At 40.8% G+C, this 26885-nt stretch overlaps 1 protein-coding gene across 1 annotated transcript; it reads right to left on the reverse strand.

The window, feature by feature from the left end:
- Positions 1 to 2782: 2782 nt before the first annotated feature.
- fut10 (fucosyltransferase 10) lies at positions 2783 to 26323 on the reverse strand. Its single transcript, XM_042338734.1, has 5 exons — positions 26298 to 26323; positions 25576 to 25654; positions 20740 to 21034; positions 4217 to 5052; positions 2783 to 3378 (listed from the first exon to the last, which is right to left on the reverse strand). The coding sequence occupies exons 1-5, from the start codon at positions 26321 to 26323 to the stop codon at positions 3154 to 3156; spliced, it is 1461 nt and encodes a 486-aa protein (XP_042194668.1). The 3' UTR covers positions 2783 to 3153.
- Between the last annotated feature and the right edge of the window lie 562 nt (positions 26324 to 26885).

The following is a 26885-nucleotide window of genomic DNA, read 5'->3' on the forward strand; positions in this document are numbered from 1 at the left end:
AGGCCATTTGGCCCATCATGCCTGTGCCGGCTCTTTGAAAAGAGTTTCCAATTCAATCCCAATCCCCACTTTCTCCCCATTAGCCTGCAAACCTGTCCTCCCCAAATAATTATCTGCTTTTTCTTAAACGTTGTTCTTGAATCGGCTTCCGAGGGTCTTGAAGAGGGAGTGGAGGGAGAGGTGTGACCGAAGTGGACCTGCAACAATGTGTTGGCAAGTAAGGGTAGGTTGGAAATGGAATGGTAGTGCGAGAGAATAGAGGAATCGAGGATAGGTTTTTTGAGATTATCACACTGGTTGCACTTTACAGTATGTTCTGTGAAGCGCTTTGAGACGTCGCGAGGATGTGATAAGGCGATAAACACGAAGATTATTATTATTATACCTGGTTTGAACATCACACAAACTACGGGAGATCAATGGCATTTTGTATTACATAATCATGAACTATTTCAAGTGCGGTAGTGTAAATATTGCTAGGAAACTAAAGTGCCAAGACATTCGCACTTAAATTACAAACATGCTGATCTTATTTGACATCCAGTCGACCATTTCACTGGCTTGTGCACAAGCTACTTTGTAAATGTCAGTAATTGTTCACATTATAATAAAAACAGTCTAAAGGAGTTGTAGCAGAAAGTAGGCCACGTCTGTGCATTCTTACTGCAAGCAATTCTGTTCTCAAAAAGTAAATGGAGAGGAAACCAAATCAAAATCGGATGCTCCTTGATTGATGTTATGCTTGAACGTAACTGAAGATCTGATTGAATAGACTTTGATTTTTGACCTACACTAATTACAAAATCTAACCTCCATCAAACATTACCGATAAATACAGCAGCTTGCTTAATATTAATCATTTATTACACTGTGGTAAGGTCTCTCATCTGTGAAAGCCTCAGTTAGAACTATTATTATAGCTAGTAATATTAAAGCACTTCATTATATTGTGTTACAGGAGGAGAATTTTTCTCCTTCCAATTCAACCTGAAAAGTGACAAGGATTTAAGTGAATTGATAAGATAGGTCAGCAATTCATCACTGCCTTTGATTTATTTGTGTTGCCATTGCGTATTTGCAGTTCCAAGTTTAGGTTGTGTGATTGACTTTTAGGATGCTGCTCCAAACAGGACTTGTGCTGTAATGAACCAGCATTTGGAATATGTAATTAACGCTACACATTTTCACTCCCAATATTGCATACTTTCACCAGAAGTTAAATGGTCAGTCTATTTGGACGTTAGTATGGTTATCCTTAAGAACAATTTAAACATGGATTAATATTTGTTAGGTCAGGGTATTAAGGGATACGGGGCAAGGGCAGAAAATTGGACTTGAGGTACAGATCACCCATGATCTTAAAGAACGGGCTCGAGGGGCTGAATGGCCTATGCCTGTTTCTATGTAATAGTTGGGTAGCTTTTCAAAAACACAATAAATAGAAAATGCAAACGCAGCATTTTTCATACCAATTTAGTTCTACCTGGTGAAAAATGGGCCGTTAGAAATTGATTGAGGTTGTCCACACTCAAATAGTTTAGAAACCCTACAATCGGCAGAGATAGGTTTGCATCCCACAAGGAGTAGAAGTTGTAACCAAACTTAAATCCAAGAGGTAAACATATAGTGCCGCAGTCTACAAGTCTGCCAAGTGTGACTGTATAGTACAATATCAAAACCAGAGCTAACTTCAGTACAAATTAGTACCTATAGTTCTTCAACCTTCCTCTCTTCTTATCCTAGCTCAGCATTCAATCCTAGCACTGTGAAGCGCACCAGAGACATTATCCCAAGTGATGGGCTCTATATAAATGCAAGTTGTTGTTGTTGTAGGCACTAAACTGAACATTCAACTCACCCCCATGATGAAGAAAAGCTCTTGAATATTAGTAATAATAATCCTTGCATTTGATATAGCACCTCATCACATCATTGAGATGTCCCAAAATGCTTCACAGGAAGGATTTTTACAGGAAGTGTATTTTGTGGGCATTAAACTTCAAAAACCTTACATTAATTCAGTGGTGAAAACATCACCCATCCTCTCTCTCTCTCCTACCCCCATCCTATCTTTCCACTGTTGAAATAAGGATTTACTATGTCCCAACCATACATTAATGTTTTGATCCCAAATGAATGATATAAAATTATTTTCATCCATTTAAACCTCGTATTAAATAAGCAGCCTAATGAGGAAACAAACCTCCTGTGCATGAGAAAAGATTACTAGTTCCAAATTGCATTCAGCTACCAGCAAGAGGGCAGTTATATTCCCACTGCAACATCACACAGCGGCAGAAGTCGCTCTACAAGAGCAGGCAGGTGCACAGTGTCATTTAATGCTTTCACCACTTGTAAGAAATCTTAAGATTTCATTTGATCTGGTCAGGAATCCAGTTCTTTTAGTACTGCAGAAAACATTCAATAATATTCCCACTGATGCTCGCTTTCTGGATCACAACATTGTTTGGAAGTGTTTAAGGAACGGTCACATAGTAACATTCACAGATGAAATTAAAAAAGAAAAAATTGAGGGGGTTGGGGATGGAGCAGAGAGTTGGATCAGTCGGGAGTCTGGCACAGGTGGAAACCCATCACCACATTTAAGAGTATTCAAACCAGACAGAGATCCACAAATGCCACCTGAGTGTGAAAATGTCCCTACATCTTCAACGGAATGTATACTTTCTCCCTGAAGGGATGCATCCCACTTACCTAATCCTGGAGTGTATGAGGCACAGGTTGGCAAGACCCAAGCCTTGGAAACTCCAGAATGCGTGTTGGGGTAATTGCTGGAGTTTAAGCGGCTAAAACTCCATAGCTTGTCATTTCAATCACTGATGAGCTTTCCCAATGCTTGTCCAAGTAGGACCACCCAAGCCATCAGGGTTTTCACTTACAGGACTAACAGGAGCTGAGTCCACTCCTGCCCACCACTAAGATGATCTGCCTCTTGAAGTCCTGCAGATGAGCCAGGCAGGGCTGTGCTGTCATCAGCCGTGCCCCGGAATTCTGCAGACTAGAGACCATCACAGGGGTGATTCTGATAAGGCAAGTCCAGTTCTGAGAAGACCCCGCTTACCTTCTCCCCTCCCCCCCACTCACTCCCCATTGTTCTCGTTGAATAGAAATAAATTATTGAGCCCAGCAACATTAGTGTTTAAACACCATTTTCCAAAACATTTCCGTGGTGAAGTTTTGATTGCGGTCCACTAAGCTTCTCAAAGCTGTGGCTTCTCTTCTGGACTGCTGGAAACTCGGTACCCAGAGGTCTCTCAGGGCGTCCCACCCGGCCAAGGGTGGTGAGAAGGTGAAGGCTTCTGGTGCTGGACAGCTCAGGTGATTGGCTTCTGCCCGCCACAGGACTGGCGGCAGCATCTGTTAACATAAGACAGGAAAACGTTTACGTCTCGGCATGCATCTCACCTTAAAGTACAAACAATTACAGAATATACTGTAAATTGAATTGACTGTATATTTTGTGGGCGAAACATGGCAGCCAATTGCGCACAGCAGTGTCCTACAAACAGTCGTGGATTGAGTGACAAATTTTTATTTTTTTGAAGGAAATATTATGTCCGAAAACCCCATTAAATGGGTTGTTAGCCCACCTCACAGTTTCGGCCACCTTTACTGCACAATTTCCATTGTTAGACTTACCCTAACTTACCAGAGGGGAGATAAGGAGAATTATTTTTTACGCAGAGAGTTGTTACGGTCTGGAATGCACTGCCTGAAAGGAGGGTGGAAACAGATTCAATAACAACTTTCAATAAGGAATTAGATAAGTACTTGAAAGGGAAAAATTAGCAAGAATATGGGGAAAGAGCGGGGAAAGGAACTGATTGGGTAGCTCTTCCAAAGAGCCGGCACAGGCATGATGGGCCGAATGGCCTCTTTCTGTGCTGTAATATTCTGATTCTATGATTCTGGAACAATTCAAGGCTAACAGCACTTTGCCACAATGTCCAAGAGAGTTGCCTTAAACTAAGGAGGTCGAATTGGTTCATTATTCCTCAATTTACAACTTAGAAACAACGCTGTCTCAAATAAGATGCAAGACAACCTCAGAAGCAATTTCTTTTAAAACATAATAATAATAATCCTTGCATTTGATATAGCGCTTTTCACGTCTTTTATGTATGTATTTTATTTTTTAATTCTTTTTATTTTATGTATTGTCTTTTAGACATACATACATGAGGACACAACACACCTTTTGTTTTCTTCTGATGTTCTGCCAAACATGGTTACACACCATGCATTCGAAGGCATCGATGTAGTTGTCCTGGGTGATATCCTGGACTCCCCACTTGCGTTCTCTCATCGCTGTCAGCAGGTCATCATTGGAGATTGTTCCTTTCCATTTCCACTCGAGGAAAGCCTCGTAGTCTCGATCGTCTCGATCCAATCGCATTATGTACTCAGCCAGATCTTTTGGGTGTGAAAAGTTCCTGACGAGTATTGCACTTCTATTGCTGGGAAGCCAATCGGCTATGTTTGAGGAGCCATAGTAGACCGGGACAACCCCCAGTTTCAAAGGCCTCCAGAACTTTTCGGTGATGTAATCATCACAGACCGCATTCTCAAAAGCAAGAATGAATTTGTACTGAGCCAGGATCTTGTGGAAGCCATCGTTATCCATGGTGGTGGGATCCCTGAGGTGTGCAGGAAGGTCCTTGTTGTGTAAACATTCTCCATAAGAGTCAACCTGGATATATTTCATCAGTTCCCGAATGTAGCTGTCCCGGTCTGACGGTGGGTCACAGTCTGACTGAACATACACCAATGGGGCCAGTTTGTCTCTCAAACGGTTCTTCTCGGACAGTGGGGTCAAGTACTGTTGCGATTTCAATGCCTCAATGCTCTCAAGATACTGGGTGGTCAAGGGCATGTGAGAATTACGACTGAACGTGGCTGTGTAATTAAACAGCGTAATGGTAGGCTCGTGGAAGAGTTTGTAATTATTTTTCGGGGACTCTTCATGGAAGAGGGCCCATTCATGTTGGGCTTGCCTGGGCAGTGGTAAGCTGTTTATAGGAAAGTCTGTGCCTGTTCGGAAAGGGAAAAAATAAAAAGCAAATAAAACATTCATTAAAAGTGTTTAAAGCCCTAATTTCAAACTAACCCCCAAACCCCCACCCTCCATCCACAAACATAGCACGAGTAGGGACAAAATTCATAGATTCAAATGACACAAAACTAACTTGTTTAAATTTCACCAACAAAATACACGCAGTCAAAACCACTTTAGCATATTCTGTGAAGTGCTTTAAGACGCCTCGATGATGTGATAAGGCGCTATATCAAATGTAAAGGTCATTTATTTATTCATTTATTATTGAATCAAACTGCTGTGAATTGGTTACTTTTCCAGGCAGTGAACAGATGGGACAAAAACAAGAGCTGTAGTCAGAAGGCTGCTGTCGCTTGATGGTGAGATCCTTATCGAAGAGAATCTGGGATTGTTCTCCTTAGAGCGGAGAAGGTTGAGGGGCGATTTAATAGAGGGGTTCAAAATTATGAGGCGATAGGGAGAAAATGTTTCCACTGGCAGGTGGGTCAGTAACCAGGGCACATAGATTTAAGATAATTGGCAAAAGAACCAGAGGGGAGATGAGCAGAATTTTTTTTACACAGGGAGTTGTTACAGTCTGGAATGCACTCCCTGAAGGGGTGGTGGAAACAGATTCAACAGCAACTTTCAAAAGGGAATTTGATAGGTTCTTGAAAAGGAAAAAATTGCAAGGATATGGGGAAAGAGCGCGGGTGTGTGACTGATTGAGTAGCTCTTCTAAAGAGCTGGCACAGGCACGATGGGCCAAATGGCCTCCTTCTGTGCTGAAATATTCTATGATTCTAAAAAGCAGCTGAATGTTTCATCTGGCATTTTTTGGTGACAGAATCATCAATTAGAATTAGTACACCAGGTATCATAATTTCCAGCAACAGCTTCTGAACACTGGAACAAACTTGCAGAAATCATATCCCAAATATTAGCAGTATCAATAACTCTCTGTGGCTTCAGCGTGGATTGACACGGATTGGTAGTAATGTGAAAAATTATTTCTCAAATGCTAAATTTAAACCACATAAAATTTGCAGTGTGCATAACGGAAAAAAAGATACATAAGAACATAAGAATTTGCTAGACAAAAGAAGACCGAGGTCCAACTAGTTCACTTTCCACCATCCTGGCAGTCGCTTGATAAGTCGTGTCCCAAACTATGTACTGTATCCTGAGATATTATTTTCTAATAGAAATCTATCCAATTTGTTCTTGAAACAAACCATATTTTCTGCTTCCATTGTCTACCTAGGGAGCCTGCTCCAAACCTTTACTACTCACTCCACCACAAGTTTTCTACACCATAAGTTTAATACCAGACAATAATTTCACTTCCCAGTAGACCAGTTTGGAGGAGTGATGGATACCTGAACTAAAAGTACAAAGCTATCAGGTGTACAATTCACATTTCAAGAGAACGATTGATTCCTTAATGTAAAAAGTAAACTACATGATATCAAAAGCTTCATTTGTAACACCACAAGTACTCCAGAGATCAGTAGTTTGGGGACAGGAGAGGAGTTACAAATACCAGATACACTAAATCTGTACAATCACTGTTTTATTAAATTAAAACATCTCAAAGCACTTTTCAAATAATTGTGGTTAAGAGCCAAGCAGGAGAGACTTAATCTAGCTACACAATCTGATTGGGGTCCCAAACCAGCACCTAATACTTTCCGGAATTAGGTAAGCAGGATGCGTCCATCAAGGGAGAAAGTGCGCATTCCATTCAGGCAATCTATCTCTGGGATTTCCATGTGTAGATGGGATGCATGGAATTCTCAGCTTGGTTTGGATACTCTTAAGCACAGTGATGGGTTTCCGCATGTGTCAGACACCCGGATGACCCCCCCCAAAAAAACTGATGTTTCACAGACAGTGACATGCGATCTTTAATTTCCTTCTCGACAGGCAGACGGACTCCCAGTTTAACATTATTTGAAAGACTGTTCCTCCTCCATACTAAACGACAACATTTTTAAACGACAGCATTTGGCACTCTCTCCTCTCCTTGACAATAGCAAATTAAGTCCTGTTCACATTAACTTTGATTTTGCACAAGCCTAAATTACACAGTTGTGTGTACGTAATTGCTATCTACGATTAGGGAATAACCTTCACTTTTCCATTTGTTGTAAATTAGTCTTGTTGGCATCAGGCTCGATTCCTCCCCCACCCCCGTCCCTCATTATACATCATCATCACAAACTATATTAACCAAATATGAAGTTCAACAGTCAACCCATTAAATACAATGATTCTGTGACCGGATACGTTTCCTGCCAGATTAACAAAGCAAAATACAATACATTTCGACAAACATAACAGCCCCACTAACAATTGGGGCGATGTTAAGGGGCCGATTCAGACGCTGTTAAGGCTTTGAATTAACACTAGCTATTTAACTTGGATTCAGAAATTAAACTGTTGTTTGGCTTCAGTTGTATCTCAGTTTATACTGCAGTCTCTTGGCAGGATGTTTCTACTGCTGGTCTCTTGTGTGCTAACTTTACATAAATAACCTGACTTACACATTCTCATTGGTTTGCAATTTCACATTGATTTTTTTTTGTTACCCATCACCATGCTTACAGAGTATCCAAACCAAGCTGAGATTTCCATGCATCCCACCTTCACTGGAAATCCCAGAGATAGATTGTTGGAATGGAATGTGCACTCTCTCCCTGGAGGGATGTATCCTACTTACCTAATTCCGGAAAGTATTAGTCGCAGGTTGGCAAGAGCCAAGGCTTGGGGAGCCCAGAGTGTGCGTTGGGGTAACTGCTGGAGTCTAACCAGCTAAAACCACATAACTTTCCATTGATATTGCTATCCAGCAAGCTTTCCCATTGAGAGAAGGTGCAGTGCTGCAAGTTCAAAGTGTTTGTTGTTCCAGTAAACATGGTACATTATTGGCTTTGTTTTAACACTAATACAGTTGCACTTAAAAACATAGAAACGGGAGAAGGCCATTCAGCCCCTCAAGCATGTTCCGTCATTCTATAAGATCATGGCTGATCTGTACCTCAAGTCCAATTACCACCCCCATACCCCACAGCCCAGCACCTTGGGATGTCCTCCCGATGTGAAAGGCGCTATACAAATGTCATTTTGTATTGTATTGTATTCCTTAACACCCTGACCCAATAAATAGCTAACCACTTCAGTCTTGACAATGTAAATGGATCCAACTATTATATTACCGATTTGTACTGTCGTTGGGGTGTTCAGAGCTTGACAACGCCTCCTCCAGCACATGAAGCAGTGCCGGATCACCAGTGAGAGCTCGTATGGTTAAAGATAATAATACCTGTTTTTGAAATTATGCCTTATCAAATCATGAAAACCTCACGAAAATGCTTTACTGTAAAATGTATTTCGTTCTGTATTTGGAGGTGAACACTGCAGGTAATTTGCATACAGCAATGTCCCACCAACAGCCACGAAGAGAATGACCATTTATATCTGGAGGATTGTTGGTCAGGACTCGGGGAGAGAAAAACTGCCTTCTCTTTTTGAATAGTGCCGGTTGATCTTTAATGTCCACCCGAGCATGCAGACGGGACCTCGGTTTAACGTCTCATCTGATGAACGGCAGCTCTGAAATATAAATAAACACCTAGCGACATTAAGTACAGATTATCAAAAGTCAGCTCCCCCAGCACTGCATTGGAATGCCAGTCTAAAATACAATGAGCTCAAAGTCCAACCATGGGGCTTGAACCCACAGTCTGACGCAGATATAAGAGTGCTACCAGTTGAGCCTACTGAACCACAACACTTAATACAATATATATTTATATAGTGCCTTTCACAGCGGGAGAATGCCCCAAAGCACATTCATAGTCCTGGATATTTCTATGTGATATTTCAGCACCTTGGCACGTCCTCCAAATGTGAAAGGTACTACAGTGTACAAATATAATTAGTTGAGGTTGTGGATGAGTACCCAAGCTGGGGTTAGCGGAAAGAGGACAGATGAGTCCTCCGTGGAGTCCTGTAGCTCAGTGGTTAGAGCACTCGCTTTGAAAGTGAGAGACCTGAGTTCAATTCCAGGCAGAGGGCGAAACCTTGGGCAAGTTTCCTTACTCCACACAGAGCCTAATAATAATCCCTCCAAAAAACCAAAAACAATAATAAATTGGTCATTTTCAATCTACGACTGTTTGTGGGACATTGCTGTGTGCAATTGGCTGCCACGTTCGCCCACAAATATACAGTCAATTCACTTTACAGTGTGTTCTGTGAAGCGCTTTGGGACGTCCTCCCAACGTGAAAAGCGCTATATCAAATGCAAGAATTATTATTATTATTATGACCGAAAGCGCAGTCAAGAAGATGCATTTTGAGATATGCTCTCAAAGAGGAGAAGTGGAGAAATAAGAACAACAAATTACATTTGTATAGCGTCTTTCATGTCAGGAAGATGCCCCAAGGCACTGGACAGTCAGGGTTCCGGACCCGAGCTGGTGGTTGGGATCAGGAAGGGTGGAGGGCAGGGAGGATACGGGTAGGAGGGTGACCGAAGGCACAGTCGAAGAGGACAGTCTTGAAACGAATCTTGAAAGAGGCAAGTGAATGGGCGAGGCAGAGAAACTATGGGATGGAGTTTCAGAGTGTGGGGACAGAGTGGTGAGACGGGTAAAGCAGGGGACATGAAACAGGCTGGAGCCCACTGAGTGGAGGGAACGGACAGACTGGTAGGGGGTTAGGAGGTCACAGAAGTAGGGAGGAGTGAGGTCATGGAGGGCTTTCCAGGTGAGGACCAAGATCTTGAACTGTATCCTCTGAGTAATTGGAAACCAGTAGAGTCGGGCGAGGATGGGGGTGATAGATTCCCGGAGCCTGGTGCGGAAGAGAACACGAACTGCAGAGTTCTGGATGATCTGCAGCCTGTGGAGGGAGGAGTTGGGGAGGCCGACAAGCAGGGAGTTTGTGTAGTCGAACCTGGATGTGATGAATGTGTAGATGAGCACTTAAGAAGTGATACGCTACTTCTTTCCAATCAATAGAAAGTGAACGGTCATGCAGGTAGATCTCCTAAATTGCGTTTGCTTTCAAATTTAAAAGCTGTGCTGAGTAACCGCAGCAATAGGCAGTGCTGGTGGGCAAAGAAGAATGTTTTGCTGGTGGTCATTCAACCAGCATTTCACTTCTGCCAAACACACAGCATTAGTTTGCATGGCTGGAATTGATCAGCAGGGGTCTCAGTTTCACTGCAGTCTTTAGGCAAGATGCCGTAACTCTATTACTATTTAACATCAAGCGTGACATAGAAATGGGCACAAATAACAAGTTTGCTGAGACGTAAGCTCAACTATGGGATTCAGGTACTCAGCATTTAAACTGCCCAACCATGTTCTTTAATGCGAGTGCCTAAACTCTCTGCAAAATGGTCTTCAATCAAATAGACTTCAGATTTCGGAGGGTAACAACGAACAAAAAGGCCGACAAAGCAAAAGCCAAGGATCCTGGTGTGCAGAGGTATTCATTGGAAGCACAGTCACACTGCAGCTTTTGTGAAAATGACCTGAGCTGACAGCAAAGGTTTCTGTTTCCCGGAAAGCTTGAGACACAGACAGATTCAGGTGGAGGCAGAGTAAAGGACAATCAGAGGGGAGAGCTCTTACTGTTTGGTTGCTGCATTCAGCACCACAGCAATCAGTCAAATGGTAGGTCCAGGCGTAATATTGAAACTACTCTCGCCTGCTCAATTCCCGACTGCTCACAATCGGCAGCCTCTCACGAAGGTGGGAGCAAACACAAATAGATGCAGCACTGTACAGCAATTTTTCAGTGTCTCTGCATGGTTACCCTCATCATTACACAAAACTAAAATTTGGCATTTGATATTTCATGTATGATTTTTACCCACTTAAGAAATAATCGGTTAATCTACTCAATCACGTCTCAAATTGAAATGTTCTTCCTCTGGGACACTTGAGGTATTTTTCCCCCTTCAGTGGTGACTTTGGTGTTATCCTGTCCTTATTGTTGATAAGGTGCTTAACAACTGGCACCTACCTCTATAAAATAGAAGAGTGATTTAAGAAATAATATAGTAGTTTTCACTGGGATTTCGGTAAAGTTGAATGGTGAGCTTGTGAATTCTTGGTACTGTTTAGATCGTTTTTTTAAAAAAAAATTAATTATATGTGCAACAGGCAGGAACAATGTGAGATGATGAAGCAGGAATCTCAGGCAAGAAGCTTGTTGGTGCTAATATTAAAACACAAGATTAATTTAAGATTGATATAACAGATGAAAGATTAATAATCTTTCCAACTGACATGAGGACATCTCAAAGTGCAACAGGTGATTTACTATAAACTGCAGTGTTGGTTAATGTGGTAGCCAATTTGCGCACAGCAATGTTCTGCAAATAGCCACACAGTGAACAACCAACTAATCTTTTATACCTACAAGCAATTAGTCTTTTATACCTAGGAAGTGAGTGTAAAATGTTTTCCAATAGATAATTATAAAGGTGAGTGAGCTTACTTAAACTTTGGAGCAGCCAATATGTTACAGTATTTCTTTCAAAATAAAATATTCTCCCTCGGCCTTTTGGTATTCCAGCTGTGAGTGGATGTCATCTCACACAACTAGGCTACTTTATCACTCTATGTCCTCCAGGTGTAACCTCCCCCAAATGACCCGGTGTGCCAGTGAAGGACATGACAATTATCAATTGAATAAGTATTCTTTCAAATAAATTTACTGGACGGCACCCAGTCTCCACAGTTGAGTGTAGCTTAAAAATAGAATTTTGCTTTATAAATGGTCTTTGCCATCATTGGTGCTCATTACAGCTCAGAGTTTTACAGGCACCAAATCGAAGAGCATATATCATGTTGGATACTTTGCGATTCATATTGCTCTAACTGTCTCTTGGTCTCCTGTGGCCGTACAACCAGATCAAGAACAACTTACATGTATATAGAGCTTCTCACCCAGGGTAGCACATCCAGAGCATTGACAGTGGGGAAGCACAGCACTGAGCCGGGGGAGGTGGGAAAGGAGGGGGTATGGCAAACAACCTAATCATGAATAAAGCAAAGCTGTTGCTCCCAATTATTAATCATTCCAAAGAGGTAAGAGTCATCTTCTACCGGAGGGGGAGAGAGGAAATATGCACCAAAAAGTTTCACATTGCAATGATTCATCTGATATAGTGCTTCATCATTAGAGCAACGACAACAACAACAAGATTCCATTTATTGAGCACCTTTCACATCGGGAGGACGTCCCGACGTGAAAGAGCAAGTCTTATTTCAGAAATAAATCAGCCTTAGTTGTGTAGCTCATCCATTCCCTGCAGACTGAAGTGGAAACCAAGTTGATCGGTCAATAACATCAACTTACATTTATATAGCGCCCTTCACGTGGGGTAGCTTCCCGTAGTGCTTCACAGTGGCAGAGTCTGATAACGAGCCAGTGGGAGAGGGAGGGGGTGGTGACCATAAGCACAATCAAAAAGGAAGGTCTTCAGGTGGGCTTTGAAGGTGGGGAAGAGAGGGAGGCAGACGGATTGAGGGAGAGAGTTTTGGGGTGCAGTGGAAGACATGGCCACTGATGGTGGAACGAACGGCATAAGGGAGTGGATGGGGTAAGCAGATCGGATAGGTAGGGAGCTGCAATGAAATTAAGTGATTGGAAAACAAATACATTTCAAATTCGGATCCAGCAATTCGGGTTTTTTTCCAGGCCAAGGTCCTTGCAAAGGGAACTTTCTACTGATGAACCAGATCTTCTCAAGCAGACACTGGTGGATTGGCAGGATTGGCCTATATGTTTTCATAGGTGACGATGTCACTTCCAGATCAGATAACCTTCCTTGAAATGGGTCTAGTGCTGCCGAGAATCTCCTAGGTGACAAAGAACTACTTCACAAGCAAGATTCGTTGAAAATTGAAAACGTTTCTTCCTTGTTTCAAGGACTTAACATAGGAGGAAGAAAATGACACGTTCACTTTGTTGGGAACATAAACAGGTGAATTTTATTTCCTGCTTCCTCTTTATGCTCTTGGATGAAGTGAAATGTAAATTTACCAAATAAAAAAAATCACAGCCCATTCAATCATGCATTATAATAATAAAATAATCCTTACAACTGATACAGAGCCTCTGCCTTTCACATCAGGGTGACATCACAAAGCACTTCACAGGACATAGTAGTTAATGTAGATATATATATAATAATAATCCTTGCATTTGATATAGCGCTTTTCACGTCGGGAGGACGTCCCAAAGCGCTTCACATAACACACTGAAGTGAATTGACTGTATATTTGTGGGCGAACGCGGCAGCCAATTGCGCACAGCAATGTCCCACAAACAGTCGTAGATTCAAAATGACCAATTTATTATTGTTTTGTTTTTTTGGAGGGATTATTATTAGGCGTGTGGAGTAAGGAAACTTGCCCAAGGTTTCGCCCTGCCTGGAATTGAACTCAGGTCTCTCGCTTGCAAAGCGAGTGCTCTAACAACTGAGCTACAGGACTCCACCAAAAATAAACAAAAATATACAGAAAAAATGCATTTTTGGTGGTAAAATACTACAAACACTAAGGTCTTCAGGACTTTATATTTGAAAGAAACAGGCAATTCTCTTCTGTATATATATATATATTATATATAGAACTTTCTAAAAATTGTTTTCTAGCTCTATGCAGTATACGATTTAAAATAAATTCTATACTTGTGCGTGGCTTGTTCATATCAGAATCTCGTCCCAAAATGAACATTAGCTTCAATGTCACCCTCTGGTGGCTAAACAATTTACTCTAACAGCTGGTTCTGACATCACAGTCAGCAGCTGCCTTGTTTAACTTTCTCTCCCAGTCCATATGGAGTTATGTCCCCATAAATCAGAAAAAAACCATAACTTTTACTCCACTACTAACTAGATTCACATAACTATTATTCTACTACTAACTAGCTTCACGTACCACCAGCTGTGGACCTGTCTCAACAACTGAGATGAAAGTTTTCCATTTTAACCAATACAACCTGAGATATAAGTTTCAACTGTACTCCAGGGAACTCTAACCAATTCTTCAGGGGGGGCGGGGAGAGCACAGTGCGAAATTAAACAAAACAGCAAGGTCAGCAAAACTGTAAAGCGATTTATTATTGGGGGAAAAAAACAGCCCTTAAGTTCACAACAGCTGCATGTTACGGAACAATGAACCCGATCAAATAGTTGACTATATTTCAGTAGAATGAAGAATAAACTGAGGCCATTGCAGAGCTATTAAAATTTAAGGATTGAAGCAAAATAGTTTGACCAAAAAAATGTGATATTATCTATCATATGTTCCACAGGGTCATAAGCACACCAGCCACAAGACTTTTCAGATCATACTATTCTTAAATCAAATCTTCTGACTAAAAGGAGAGTATGCGAACACCCAATATAGTCAACCCTGAAAGAAACAGACCAACAAAATCAGCAGCAACTGGAATGACTGATGGACTAATTCTGAGTTCAATCTTCAGACCTGTGTAATAGATGAATTTAAGACCAGTTGAGCTGCACTAACAATCAAGAAGTTCCATTAACTGGAAACCATGATATTTCCAGCTAGCTTTTCACTGGAAAAGTATAAAATCTGATGCACCATGCACTGAAATACTGTAATGTCATTTCAACAATGTCAGAAACAAAACTTTAAAATACTGGCCCCCTTCCTCCAAAATAATCAGAGAATGGATGGCATGCCATCCTCAAATAACTTACCCCTTTACATAGAATGCAATGGCCATGAAGTTTGTTTTACTGAAAGATAATAATAATCCTTGTATTTGATATCATATATTTGAGACGCCTCAAAGCACTTCACAGAATATACAAACACCTGACTGACAAAACAAAATAAGGTCAAAATGCATTTGTGCTTCAGTAAATTTCCTCTAAAGTTACTTCTGATCACTTACAGCAGGTTTCAGGTGTAACGTAGAGAGACACCTGGGGCAAGAGCCTGAAACCTAAAGTGTTCATTAGCAGAGCAGGAAAGGTAGTGGCAGAGTGAATGAAGCACATTGTTTTTTGTGCCTGCTGTAGATGACTTGTACAATTCAATAATAATAATAATCCTTGCATTTGATAAAGCGCTTTTCATGTCTTCTGGACGTCTGAAAGCGCTTCACAGAATATACTGTAAAGTGAATTGACTGTATATTTGTGGGCAAAACTCGGCAGCCAATTGCACACAGCAGTATCCCACAAACAGTCGTGGATTGAAGTGACCAATTTATTATTGTTTTTTTCTTGAGGGTTTATTATCAGGCGTGTGGAGTAAGGAAACTTGCCCAAGGTTTCACCCTGGTTTTATCAATTCCAGGCGCCTTTGGACATCCAAGGCCCCCAAAATCCAACCTTATCTTGAGAAGAGAGCTCCTCCCGTTTCCTGGCCAACAATCCCCTTATAAATCCATGGCTGTTTGTAGGACATTACTCCGTGTCACAGGCTGCCACAAATTACTGTTAAAAAATCAACTTTACAGTGTATCTTGTGAAGTACTTTGAATCGTCTCAACAACGGCGCTATATCAAATGCAAGGATTGTTGTTATGTCTTAAAAGCTTAATATCAGGCAGAATTGCAGAACATTCTGAAATGCAATGTTAATTTGGAACTTTTCCACAATTCTGCACAATCTTACATTTTAAGACAAGATGGAGTTTCGGGCCTGACTTACTTTTTTACTTTGCTCACGAGGACAGGACAGGATTTGAAAGGAGATGATAACCCATTGTTAAATAGCGACTCTGCAGATATGTAAGAACATTGGCGAGGACAAGTTTACAGGGCTATGGGGAGAGGGGGAGTGGGAATGAATTGGAAGCTCTTTTCAAAGAGCCGGCACAGACACGATGGGCTGAATGGCCTCCTTCTGTGCTATATAATTCTATGATTCTATGATTTATTCTGCAACTTCTTGCATGCATGTTACTGAAATTATGCTTTTATTGAGTTTGATGATGTCTCACAGTGTACTTTCCTTTCCTTGCCGCATAAATCCAACTACTTGAAACTGATTAATGGATCACAAGCACAGTTTAACTGCGACCAGTGCTATTACCCAGCAGCCGAAATCCATTCATTACAGTGATCCATTAATAATTTACAGGAGATTATTGCACTGTGTATATTGGAGAATAATTGTTTCATAAAAGAACAATGTTTTTCAAAGGTTTAAAGAGAGAAACAGTACAGAGTCCAATATTTACACTAATGGATATCAAAACAGTGCAGATATCAGATCTGTGTGTGTGTGCATACTCTGTCTGCCTCTGTTTCTTTTTTGGGTCAGCCGGATGTCTGACACATGGGGATTCCATCACCGTGCTTAATATTATTGATATTTTTATTATTATTATAAGGCAGATAATGTTATGGAGGCAAGGGAAATGTGAAAGAGTGGGAGCCTGAATGTAGGGTTTGAAAATTGGAAGTCAAACAAGACACTAAGGTTCGCTTTGTGAGGGGGGAGTGTGAATCCATGCTGGTTGATATAATCAACCCCTGAGGTGAGAAGGCACTGACGGGAGCAAAGCATAAGAGCCTCATCTTCTGATGTAAGTCCCCATCACACAGTCCTTACAGGCTCCATTGCTCCCAATCACCAAACAGATCAACTTCAAGATCTTCTCACTCATTTTCAATTCCCTTCATGCCCTCACACCTCCCTGTCTATCCAGCCTGCTTACCCCCACTCCACCACCTCCGCTCTGCTGGCTCCAGCCTCCTATTTGTCCCTTGTCCCCTCTGCTCCATCATCGGTGGCCGTGCCTTCAGCCACTACACCCCTAATCTCTGGAACTCTCTCCCACAATCCCTCTGCCTCCTCCCTCCCTCTCCCCTGACTCTGCCACTGTGAAGAACTCAGGGACGCTATCCCGAGTGAAGGGCACTATATAAATGCAAGTTGTTGTTGTTATCTTGTCCAAAATTCATAACAAAATGATGGTGAAAATAGAGAAAATGTTGGATCAATTAATGACGATAGAAAAGATTTTATGCTAATCTTAAAATAAATCTAAACTAAAAGGATAAGTATTCTATTTTGATAATATGAAAAGGCAAGCTTGGTACTAAATGTTTCAAACAAATACAAACAAAACAGCTTGTATCTTTTATATATCCTAACTTATTATTGATTATAGCAATTCGAATGAATTACATTTTGCTGATTCCCAACAATTAATTACTTATTTACGTAGGACTAGGCCGATGTAGGATGCATTTTAAGTGTTCTTTAATTATTTATTTTCCAAGGGCAGTTCTTCAGAGATGCAATCCATTTATAAAGTGCTTAGACTGCAGATTAGGGTAACAGAAAGAAGGCCACAGCAGGAAGTGCCAATCCTGATTTGCATCACCCAGCTGTTCAATAGCTGTTCAATTCAAAAGGCTTCTTATTTATTGTCTTTATGCAGACACAGTTGGCCCATCTTCCAATTTTGTATTGCTAAGATACGTCTTTCATAGTGGACACAAAGCTGGCATTTGTAACACCATCATTGGGAAAGAGTGTTGCCAATCGGCCTCAAATGGATTTGATTTGCTTTCTATGTCGTAAAAGGAGAAAATTTGGATAAATTTTCATTCAAATTGTGCGGGTACTGTACTTCTGTGCATGTTACTTTTCTTGTGCTTATAATGTGGGTATTTCTGGGTTAGGGGATTTAAAAGCAATGCTTTTGAATTTAATAATAATAATCCTTGCATTTCATATAGTGCCTTATCATGTCTTCGAGACTTCTCAAAGCACTTCACAGAATATACTCTAAAGTGAATTGACTGTACATTTTGTGGGCAAAACACGGCAACCAATTGAACACAGCAGTGTCCCACAAACAGCCGTGAATTCAGTGACCAATTTTTTTTTGAAGAAACTATTACCCCCAGAAAAGTGATCCACCAATCGACTAACAACCTGATTCCAACTTACTGCTAGGAAAACAGAGGTGTGTGGAGTAAGGAAACCTGTCCAACATTTCATCCTGCCGGGAATCAAATCCAGGTCTCTCGCTTGCAAGGCGAGTGCTCTAACCACTAACTACAGAACTCTACAAATTAGATTTAAATTGATGGGCAGCCCTGATAGCACCTTGTGGACCAGGAATTCAAATGGTTCAATTCTGACTGTTCATTTCTCTTTTAAGTCACTTTCTCTCCTCTGCCAATAACAACAAACCACACTTGTATAGCACCTTTCACGTCGGGATATCCTTAAGCGCTGGACACTCAAGGATGTGCAACCGAGCTGGGGGTTGGGATCAGGAGGAGTGGAGGGCAGAGAGAGGGTGGGGAGAGGACGGTGACCGCATGGTCGAAGAGGAAAGTCTTGAGACGGGCCTTGAAGGAAGCAAGGAAGGGAACGAGGCAAAGGGACTGCGGGATGGAGTTCAAAAGATTGGGGCAGAAAGCTGAAGGCCCGACCGCCGATGTGGGCGTGTCAGGCTGATGACTTGAGTCCACTGAGCTGAGGGATATTTTCAGCTAATAACCTACATTTATAGGCCTTCTTTACTTTCCACAGAGCTTTCTGAAACCAAACGGTGCTCTCCTATCAGAACAGACTAGGCTTTCTGGAATAAACCCTGTGACACTTTCTCTGTCACTTAAGGTTGTTCAGAAAACCACAGATTCTTTGCCAAGTGGCTAGTCTACAGGAACGATGGACAATCTAAGCAAGGATCTCAGGTAGGTAGCACCAATTTATTATATACACAAGACCAACTGTCTACAGGTGTCCACAGGGCTTCCAGCCTATTTGAAGAACACTATGTAAATTCTTGTAATTTACACTATGTAAACAAGTTATTCTTGTTCATTCCTGACAGTTAGTTACCCCCTTGGCTTGTCAGAAAGGTACCCAAAGCCCCCAAAATCCACTGAGCCTGCATTTTGTCCTAAAATTTACAATCACACAGATTGGTGGAAAATTCAATTCACTTTTAGTATTCGAAAATGGTTTATAATAATAAATAATCCTTGCATTTGATATAGCACTTTTCACATCTTCTAGACATCTCAAAGCGCTTCACAAAATGTACTGTAAAGAGAATTGACTATATATTTTCCTTGAGAAAGTACTATCAGGCATGTAGAGTAAGGAAACTTGCCCAAGGTTTTACCCTGCTGGGAATCAAACCAGGTCTCTTGCTTGCGAGGCGAGTGCTCTCACCACTGAGCTATAGGACTTCACACCTGAGCTATTGGATTTCACGATTTATAACAGGTCTTTTAAAAGAACTGGCTTCCAAACAAGGTTAAGATTAAACAATTTCCCCAAATTCTGTACAAAGTTAAATCTTAAAACAAGATTGTTTTATAGGCTAAGACAAGGTGGAATTTTAGGTCTCTGCTGTTCCATTCAATTAGCCGAGAAAATGGATCCTCCATAATTTGATGTAATGCTCCAATAAAAAGCATTTAGTTTACCCACTTTATAAAGCTTTGCATCAGGAAAACTTGCATCAGTTTAGACTCTTATAGCAATCTTCTTCTCAAGTATATGACATGATAGTGTAAAACTATGGCTCTGTGATTAAGTGGCCAGAAATATCCAGATATTAAGATGGCGCAATACTGGGCTTCCAGCCCCACATCAGGACTTTGAGCTCACTGCTGGGATGGTGCCATCCTTCAGATGAGATATTAAACCAAAGTCCTGTCTATCTTTTCACATAGATATTAAAATATTTCATCACACAATTCAAAAAAAGGGAGTATCTCTCAGTGTCCTGGGTAACAAGCCCCCAAATAAAAGTTTTCTATGAAGTGTAATGATTGCGTATTTGTTTAGCATGGCAGCCAATTTGCACACAATAATGTCCCACAAACAGCAATGAAGTAAATGACTAAAATTTACATTTTATTCTATCTGGGGAATTGTTGTTTAGAAAACTGGGAGAAACTGTCTTCTCTATTTGAATAGTGCCAACAGACCTTTAACATCCATCTAAAAAGGCAAACAGAACTTGAATTTTAAGATCTCATTCGAAGGACGACACCTCCAACAATGACAGTTCCCGCAGTACTGCATTGTAGTGTCAGTCTGGACTATATTGACTTGCCAGGTTGTTTCTAGCTATGCAGTAGGAGTTTCGATGTCTGCTTATGTTACTGACAATAATTAAAATTTGTCCATTGTTGCAATGAATTACTGTCTGTCAGCAGCAGAAGATTAGACATTATACCAAAACTCAACTAACCTTAACTACAGCATCACACCGTACTTGTGGAGTCCTGTAACTCAGTGGTTAAAGAACCTGCAAGCGAGAGGACCTGGGTTCGATTCCCAGTCAGGGCAAAACGTTGGACAAGTTTCCTTACTCCACACGCCTCTGTTTACCTAGCAGTAAGTAGGAACCTGGTTGTTAGTCGATTGGTGGATCGTTTTTCCGGGGATAATAATCCCTTAAAAGAAAAAAAATTGCTCACTTAATCCACGACTGTTTGTGGGACACTGCTGTGTGCCAAGTTTCGTCCACAAAACAGACAATGCACTTTACAGTATATTCTGTGAAGCGCTTTGAGACTCTAGAAGATGTGATAAGGCGCAGTATCAAATGCAAGGATTATTATATTCATTATTCATACTTGTGATAATCTATTCAAACTGACCAATGATTTAACAATGGCAAAAGCTCACCGTAAAACAGGAATGCTTTCGTCATCTCATGATTCTGGTAGTTCCTTTTCATAGTAAAGAAGCAAGTGTCTGCCCCACACTGGCTCAATCGCCCAGGTTCTCCAGTCAACAAAGACCACCACACAATAATGGGATCTTGAATGCTGAGATCAGAAAACCTTTTCAATCTGTTTAGTAAATGCTTTGTTTCATTCTCATGGCTCCAGGATTGCTGCTTTTCAATCGCCAGTCCATCGCTCAGTAAATGTGCATTTAGTACTTTCTTTTGCTCAAACTGTCCCAGTTCAACCACCACCTGCAAAGACAAAGGTTTGGTCATACAATGGTACGATGAGGGAGAAATTCCCCCAGGGTCTAGATTTTACTCTTATCTCTTAGCACTTCAAGAGAGTCCAGAATTATTTTTTGAATTCGGTCTTTACTTTGGAGTCAGTTTTCTGTAATTCTTATTATGGAGTCCTGTAGCTCAGTGGTTAGAGAACTCACCTCACAAACGAGAGACCTGGATTTGATTCCCGTCAAGGCCGAAACATTTACCTCTTTTTACCAAGCAGTAAGTAGGTTGTTAGTCAATTGGCGGATCGCTTTTCCGGGGATAATAATTCCTTAAACAAAATTGGTCATTCAATCCACGGCTGTTTGTGGGATAATTGGCTGCCACGTTTCACCCACAAAATTTCACGCCTAATAATAATCCCTCCAAAAAAACAAAACAATAATAAATTGGTCATTTTCAATCTACGACTGTTTGTGGGACATTGCTGTGCGCAATTGGCTGCCGCGTTCGCCCACAAATGTAGTCAATTCACTTTACACTGTGTTCTGTGAAGTGCTTTGAGACATCTCGAAGACATGGTAAGACGTTGTATCAAATGCAAGGATTATTATTATTATATTATTTAAAATATTTAAAATTGTTCTTTCAAAAATTGCCAAATTCTTTACCATGCTTCATTACCATAGTATGTTCTGAAATGCTAAGTAGAATAAATCTCTCCCACGGAGTCCAACACAATAATTTAAATTGCATGCAATACTCTTGAATTCTAAAGAACCGGGGAGAGTTGGAAAATCAGTTGTTTGCAATAAAAGTCAATATAACTAAATAATCCCCACTGGAAAATCCTTCCAGCCTATATTACTGTTGTTCCAACTGCTCACCCTACTGGTTATTTATGAAAGTACGTGGACAAGGTATTGTATTCAAGGATTAAAATTAATATTTGGGGCAATGCAACTAGAATGGCATCGCTTTCTACATTAACAAGTGCAGTTTAGAACAGAAACTTCTAAAGACATGTATTCCAGCAGCTGCACAAATCTTCCTCTTGGTACGAGATGTGTTATCAGTTTATTTACAAGGAAACATCAAGTGGCAAGGTTGCTGCATTACCCGATCTGTCTCCTTCACAATCTAGTCATCCAGTTGGGAGATATGTAGTGAATAGGTTGAGCTGTTCATCAAATAGGGAAAGCGTTCCCACAAAAATACATTTCTACAGCAATGAGGGAAAGCTTTATGATAAGCAGGTGGCACTTAAGAGAGTTATCAATATCAGTCAGTGCAGGAGCACTGAAATACAGGCATCATTCCAGGTCTTTAATTAGAAACCAACGTTCAGAATAAAAAGCCCTTCCCATACAAGAGTTTGTAACACTTTTAAAACAATAATTTGGAAGAAAACACAAAATGTATATTTTAACAGCACATAAACCCTGCAGTTATATATTGGTTGGTATGTGTGTGTGTATGTTAGAGATTGTGACAAGTTTAATGGTTTCCAACAAATACCTAGCACAAAGGAAATACACTATAATAATAATACTTGCATTTGATAGAGCGCCTTATACCTCCAACATTATCCACTTGTACAGGAAAATGAAATGACTTTTCTATTTTGCTGACAAAGGGAAAACCAGAAGGATTGCTTTTGGGATTTAGACCAGCTCTTATTTTACATGTACACAATAATTGAAAGCAGTGTTAACTATAGATGAGTCATCTGATAAGTGGTTGTTAAACCACCTCCATAAACCACCTGCGTTTAAAAAGCTTTCACTCTTCAGAATGTGCACTTATAGTGTGAACAGTGAAAGATGCTTATGAAATTTTGCTACAGGGATGGAATTGAAAAAAAACAGGGTTAGCATTCTATAGTCATCAAAACCTTCATAATTATAATAATACTTGCAATTTATATAGCTCCCGATCACGTCATTGAGACATCTCAAAGCACTACACAGAATACATTGTAAAGTGCAATGACTGTATTTTGTGGACAAAACACGGCAGCTAATTGTGCACAGCGGTGACCCACAAACAGTTGTGGATTGAGTGACCACATTTTCTCCCCCACTCTCTTGCTGAAGGATGCCCAACTCAACTGCCTTTCAATGCTTTGAACCCAATCCCTTGGAGATCAATGCTCCCAACTTTTCCCCTATTCAGTACGTAAAAAGGTTAAAAATGTATTGTCTAGAGGTCAAAAATGGGTGATTGTTTCAAACTCCGAAAGAATTTGGGTGAATAGGTGATGAAAGATCACTGACGAAAGGTCATCAACCTGAAACATTAACTCACTTTCCTCTCTCCAATAGATGCTGCCTGACCTGCTGAGTGTTCCCAGCAACTTCTGTTTTATTTTAGTTGGGTGAATAGACTGTTTAGATTTAACTAGTTTATGTAAAAAGTGGTTAACATATAGAACTGTTTCTCAAAGATGCCATGGAGGGAGATAGTGCAGTCAATTTCAAGAGGCAATTGGACAACCTTTTTGTCAGTGAAGGGGGATAGGAGATGTAAGATAGGAAGATAGCATTTGGATACAAAACCAGCCATCAGGCTGCAGTGGTTTCATCTGGTTTTGCACATTCCTAGCATATAAGTAACCTGGGTCAATAGAAAAGTGCAGCTGCAACTTTTCCGCGGAATCCGCTATAAACACCACCCTCCGCTATAAACACCGCCCTCCGCTATAAACAGCTTCCTCCGCTATATAAACACCGCCCTCCGCTATAAACACCGCCCTCCGCTATAAACACCGCCCTCCGCTATAAACACCGCTCTCTGTTATAAAAACAGCCCTCCGCTATAAACACCACACTCTGCTATATAGCATTATTTCCTCACGTTTAGTTTTTATCAATAAAGTGAAAAAATGTAGGTTGGCAGTAACATGTACTTCAATAGCACTAATCAACACCTCGCAACCCTTCGCAGAATTTCCAAATTTCCCTACAATTTGTGACAAATATTTCCACACTTTTCCATTGGCCTAGCTTATAACTGTTCTGGATTCTCAAATGTCCTAACACGGCCATCTCAGAGATATGGCATTTCCATAAAATAAGACAAGGGAGTTCTTTCAAAGAAGGAATAATTGGATATCAAATATGGTCCCGTGAGTGGTAGTGTTAAATTCTCCAATGCTCTTACCAATGCACTCAATCAGATTACAGAGATATTTCCCAAACTGTAGGGGAGTTTTGTTGCCCAACCTCTCAAACTTAGTTCAGGAATGAATAAAAAGATAGTTATAAGCTCACCCAATTCAGATATAAAGTTTATTTGATTTCTCTCTTCCTCCTCACCCTTCCACATTCTAGTGTATCAGAGGTGGAGCAGTAAGTGTACAGACAAGAGTTCAGTTGTGTGAGTACCTAATCCACACAGTTATGAAATGCATCTCTTCTGCTGGATACAACCAAAAATTTTTCTTCATGCATTTTGCCTGATAGTCTCACTTATTAAAATAGCACCCCCATCACCAGCCAAGCACTACACCCAGCCTACTTCGCTGAGCCAAGCCAACACCTAAGTCTCAGGGTTAAAGACCAATTCTTATCCAGTCAGTAAAAAATGATGCCATTTTGTGTTGTTCAATGACAAGTATTTTCAAGAAAATAAATTATTAATGTGTCTCTCAACCGCTTTCGTCCCTCAACACCCAGCCCATCACAGCATTAAAATTGCAGCATTGGTAAAATTTGCTGTTTTTCAATGTATGCCTTGCCAAATGGTGCAGCGTAAAAGTAACATAGTAGGCATAATAAAAGGTTAATGAAACCTTAGACGTATACCAGGAACAATGGAGGGGGATAATACGTGGTCCATTGGCTGTAAACTACAGGACTTGCATCAAGAGACAGGAACTGAAAGAATCTGATCAATAGAGGAAGGAAAGCGAAGAAGGAATAACAACTACAACAACAACTTGCATTTATATAGCGCCCTTCATGCAGGGTAGTGTCCTGGAGTGCTTCACAGTGGTGGAGTCTTACAACAAGCTAGGAGGAGAGGGATGGGGGAGGTGACTGGAAGCACGATCAAAAAGGGAGATCTTTTTTAGGTGGGATTTGAGGAGGGGAGGAATCCTAAATTGATATAGCCTGCAACAAGAGAGCAAAATGTAACCAATATGCATCAGCAAAGTAAGCACAGCAGCCACTTTTAATTATTTTCTACAAAATGATTGGTTATATAACAAGACTCAATATTATTGACTAACAGTATACTAACCTTCTCTAGTTAAGCATCTAAAGCAATCCTATTCTTCCCCATCATTCTTATGGAAATTGAGCTCAAGGGAAGAGCTGGGTTTACTATAAAACTGTCTGAATTATTTTTCTCAATGCATCCATTCATTCATTCATTGAAGCAACTGCTTATAAGATATAAAACTGACCCTAGGGAAACTGAAATAACAGTAGATGTTAATAGTACTATACGTGGAAATCACCACTAAACATGACCCCTAGCAAATCTTCTATAATCCGCTCTGCAATGCAGAAACAGGAATACTGTACAACAACTTCCATTTATATAGCGCCCCTCACCTCACGCAGGGTAACGTCCCAGAGCGCTTGACATTGGTGACAGTAGGCATAGTCGAAGAGGAAGATCTTCAAGTGCGACCTGAAGGAAGGGGCAAGGCGGAGGGATAGAGGAAGTGTACTCTCAAATAAGCAAGTAGGAATTGCAAAACCAAGGACATGAAATAACAGTGAACTTACATTTCCTAAAATACACCATTAGATTTAAAATCCAATACAGCTGCAAGTTAATAAAACTAGAGTTGCATTAGAGTAAAAGTAATACATAAACATTCTCAAAACTAAATGTCACACATTAGACAGAAGGTTGTTCGTAGATAGCAATGTGTAATTTGTGTGTCAGCCAGGCTCAGATGGTAGCACTCTCACCGCTGAGTCAAAAGCTTGTGCGTTCAACCTCACATCAGGACTTGGAACTGACATTGTCTAAGGTGACACTCCAATGCAGTGCTGAGGGAGTGCTGCATTGTTGGGAGGTGCCGTCCTTTGGATGATATGTTAACCCGAGGCCCTGTCTGCCTGTTCAGGTGGATGTTAAAGATCTCATGATACTATTTGAAAAGAGAAGGAAGTTTCTCCTGGTGTCTTGGCCAAAAATTGCCCTAAATAAAAATTCACTTCATGGCTGTTTGTGGAACATTGCTGTGCCCCCATTTTCCTGGCCACAGCCCAGATTCATATTACTGTAGTTCTACCAGTGCAAACTTTCAGCAACATCTGCTTACCTCTGAACACCTTCCTCTTCGACCATGCACACTCCCATCCTCTCTGCCCTCACCCCTCCTGACTCCAACTCCCAGCTCGGGTCCAAAAAGCCCTGATTGTCTAGCTCCCTGGGACATCTTTCCGACTGGAAGGGGGCTAATCAAGTGTAAGTTGTTGTTGTTAAAGGCAGGCACTAATAAGCTCCAGATGTATATGGGAAAAAGAATGAAGAGAACAAGTATATGCTTGGTGGTAAAATATTAAAAGGAGTGGAAGAACAAAGGGACATGGGGTTTAATGTACATAAATCCTTAAAGGTGGGATGGTTGGTGGAAAAAGCTGTCAAAAAACAGAATCGTAGGTTTTATGAATAGGATTATAGAATATAAAAAGCAAAGAAGTAATGCTAAACTTATATAAATCATTAGTAAGAACTGCAGTTAGAATACTGTAGAATACTGTGTACGGTCACCCCACTTTAGGAAAGATATCAAGGCAACAGAGGAATAGAGAGGAGATTTATTAGGATGATACCAGGGATGAGTGGTTTGGCCTATGAACTGGAGGAACTGGGACATTTCCTCCCTGAAGGTTGTGGGATGACCTGA

This window comes from Callorhinchus milii, unplaced genomic scaffold, assembly GCF_018977255.1.
Source record: "Callorhinchus milii isolate IMCB2004 unplaced genomic scaffold, IMCB_Cmil_1.0 Scaffold1, whole genome shotgun sequence".
NCBI lineage: Eukaryota > Metazoa > Chordata > Chondrichthyes > Chimaeriformes > Callorhinchidae > Callorhinchus > Callorhinchus milii.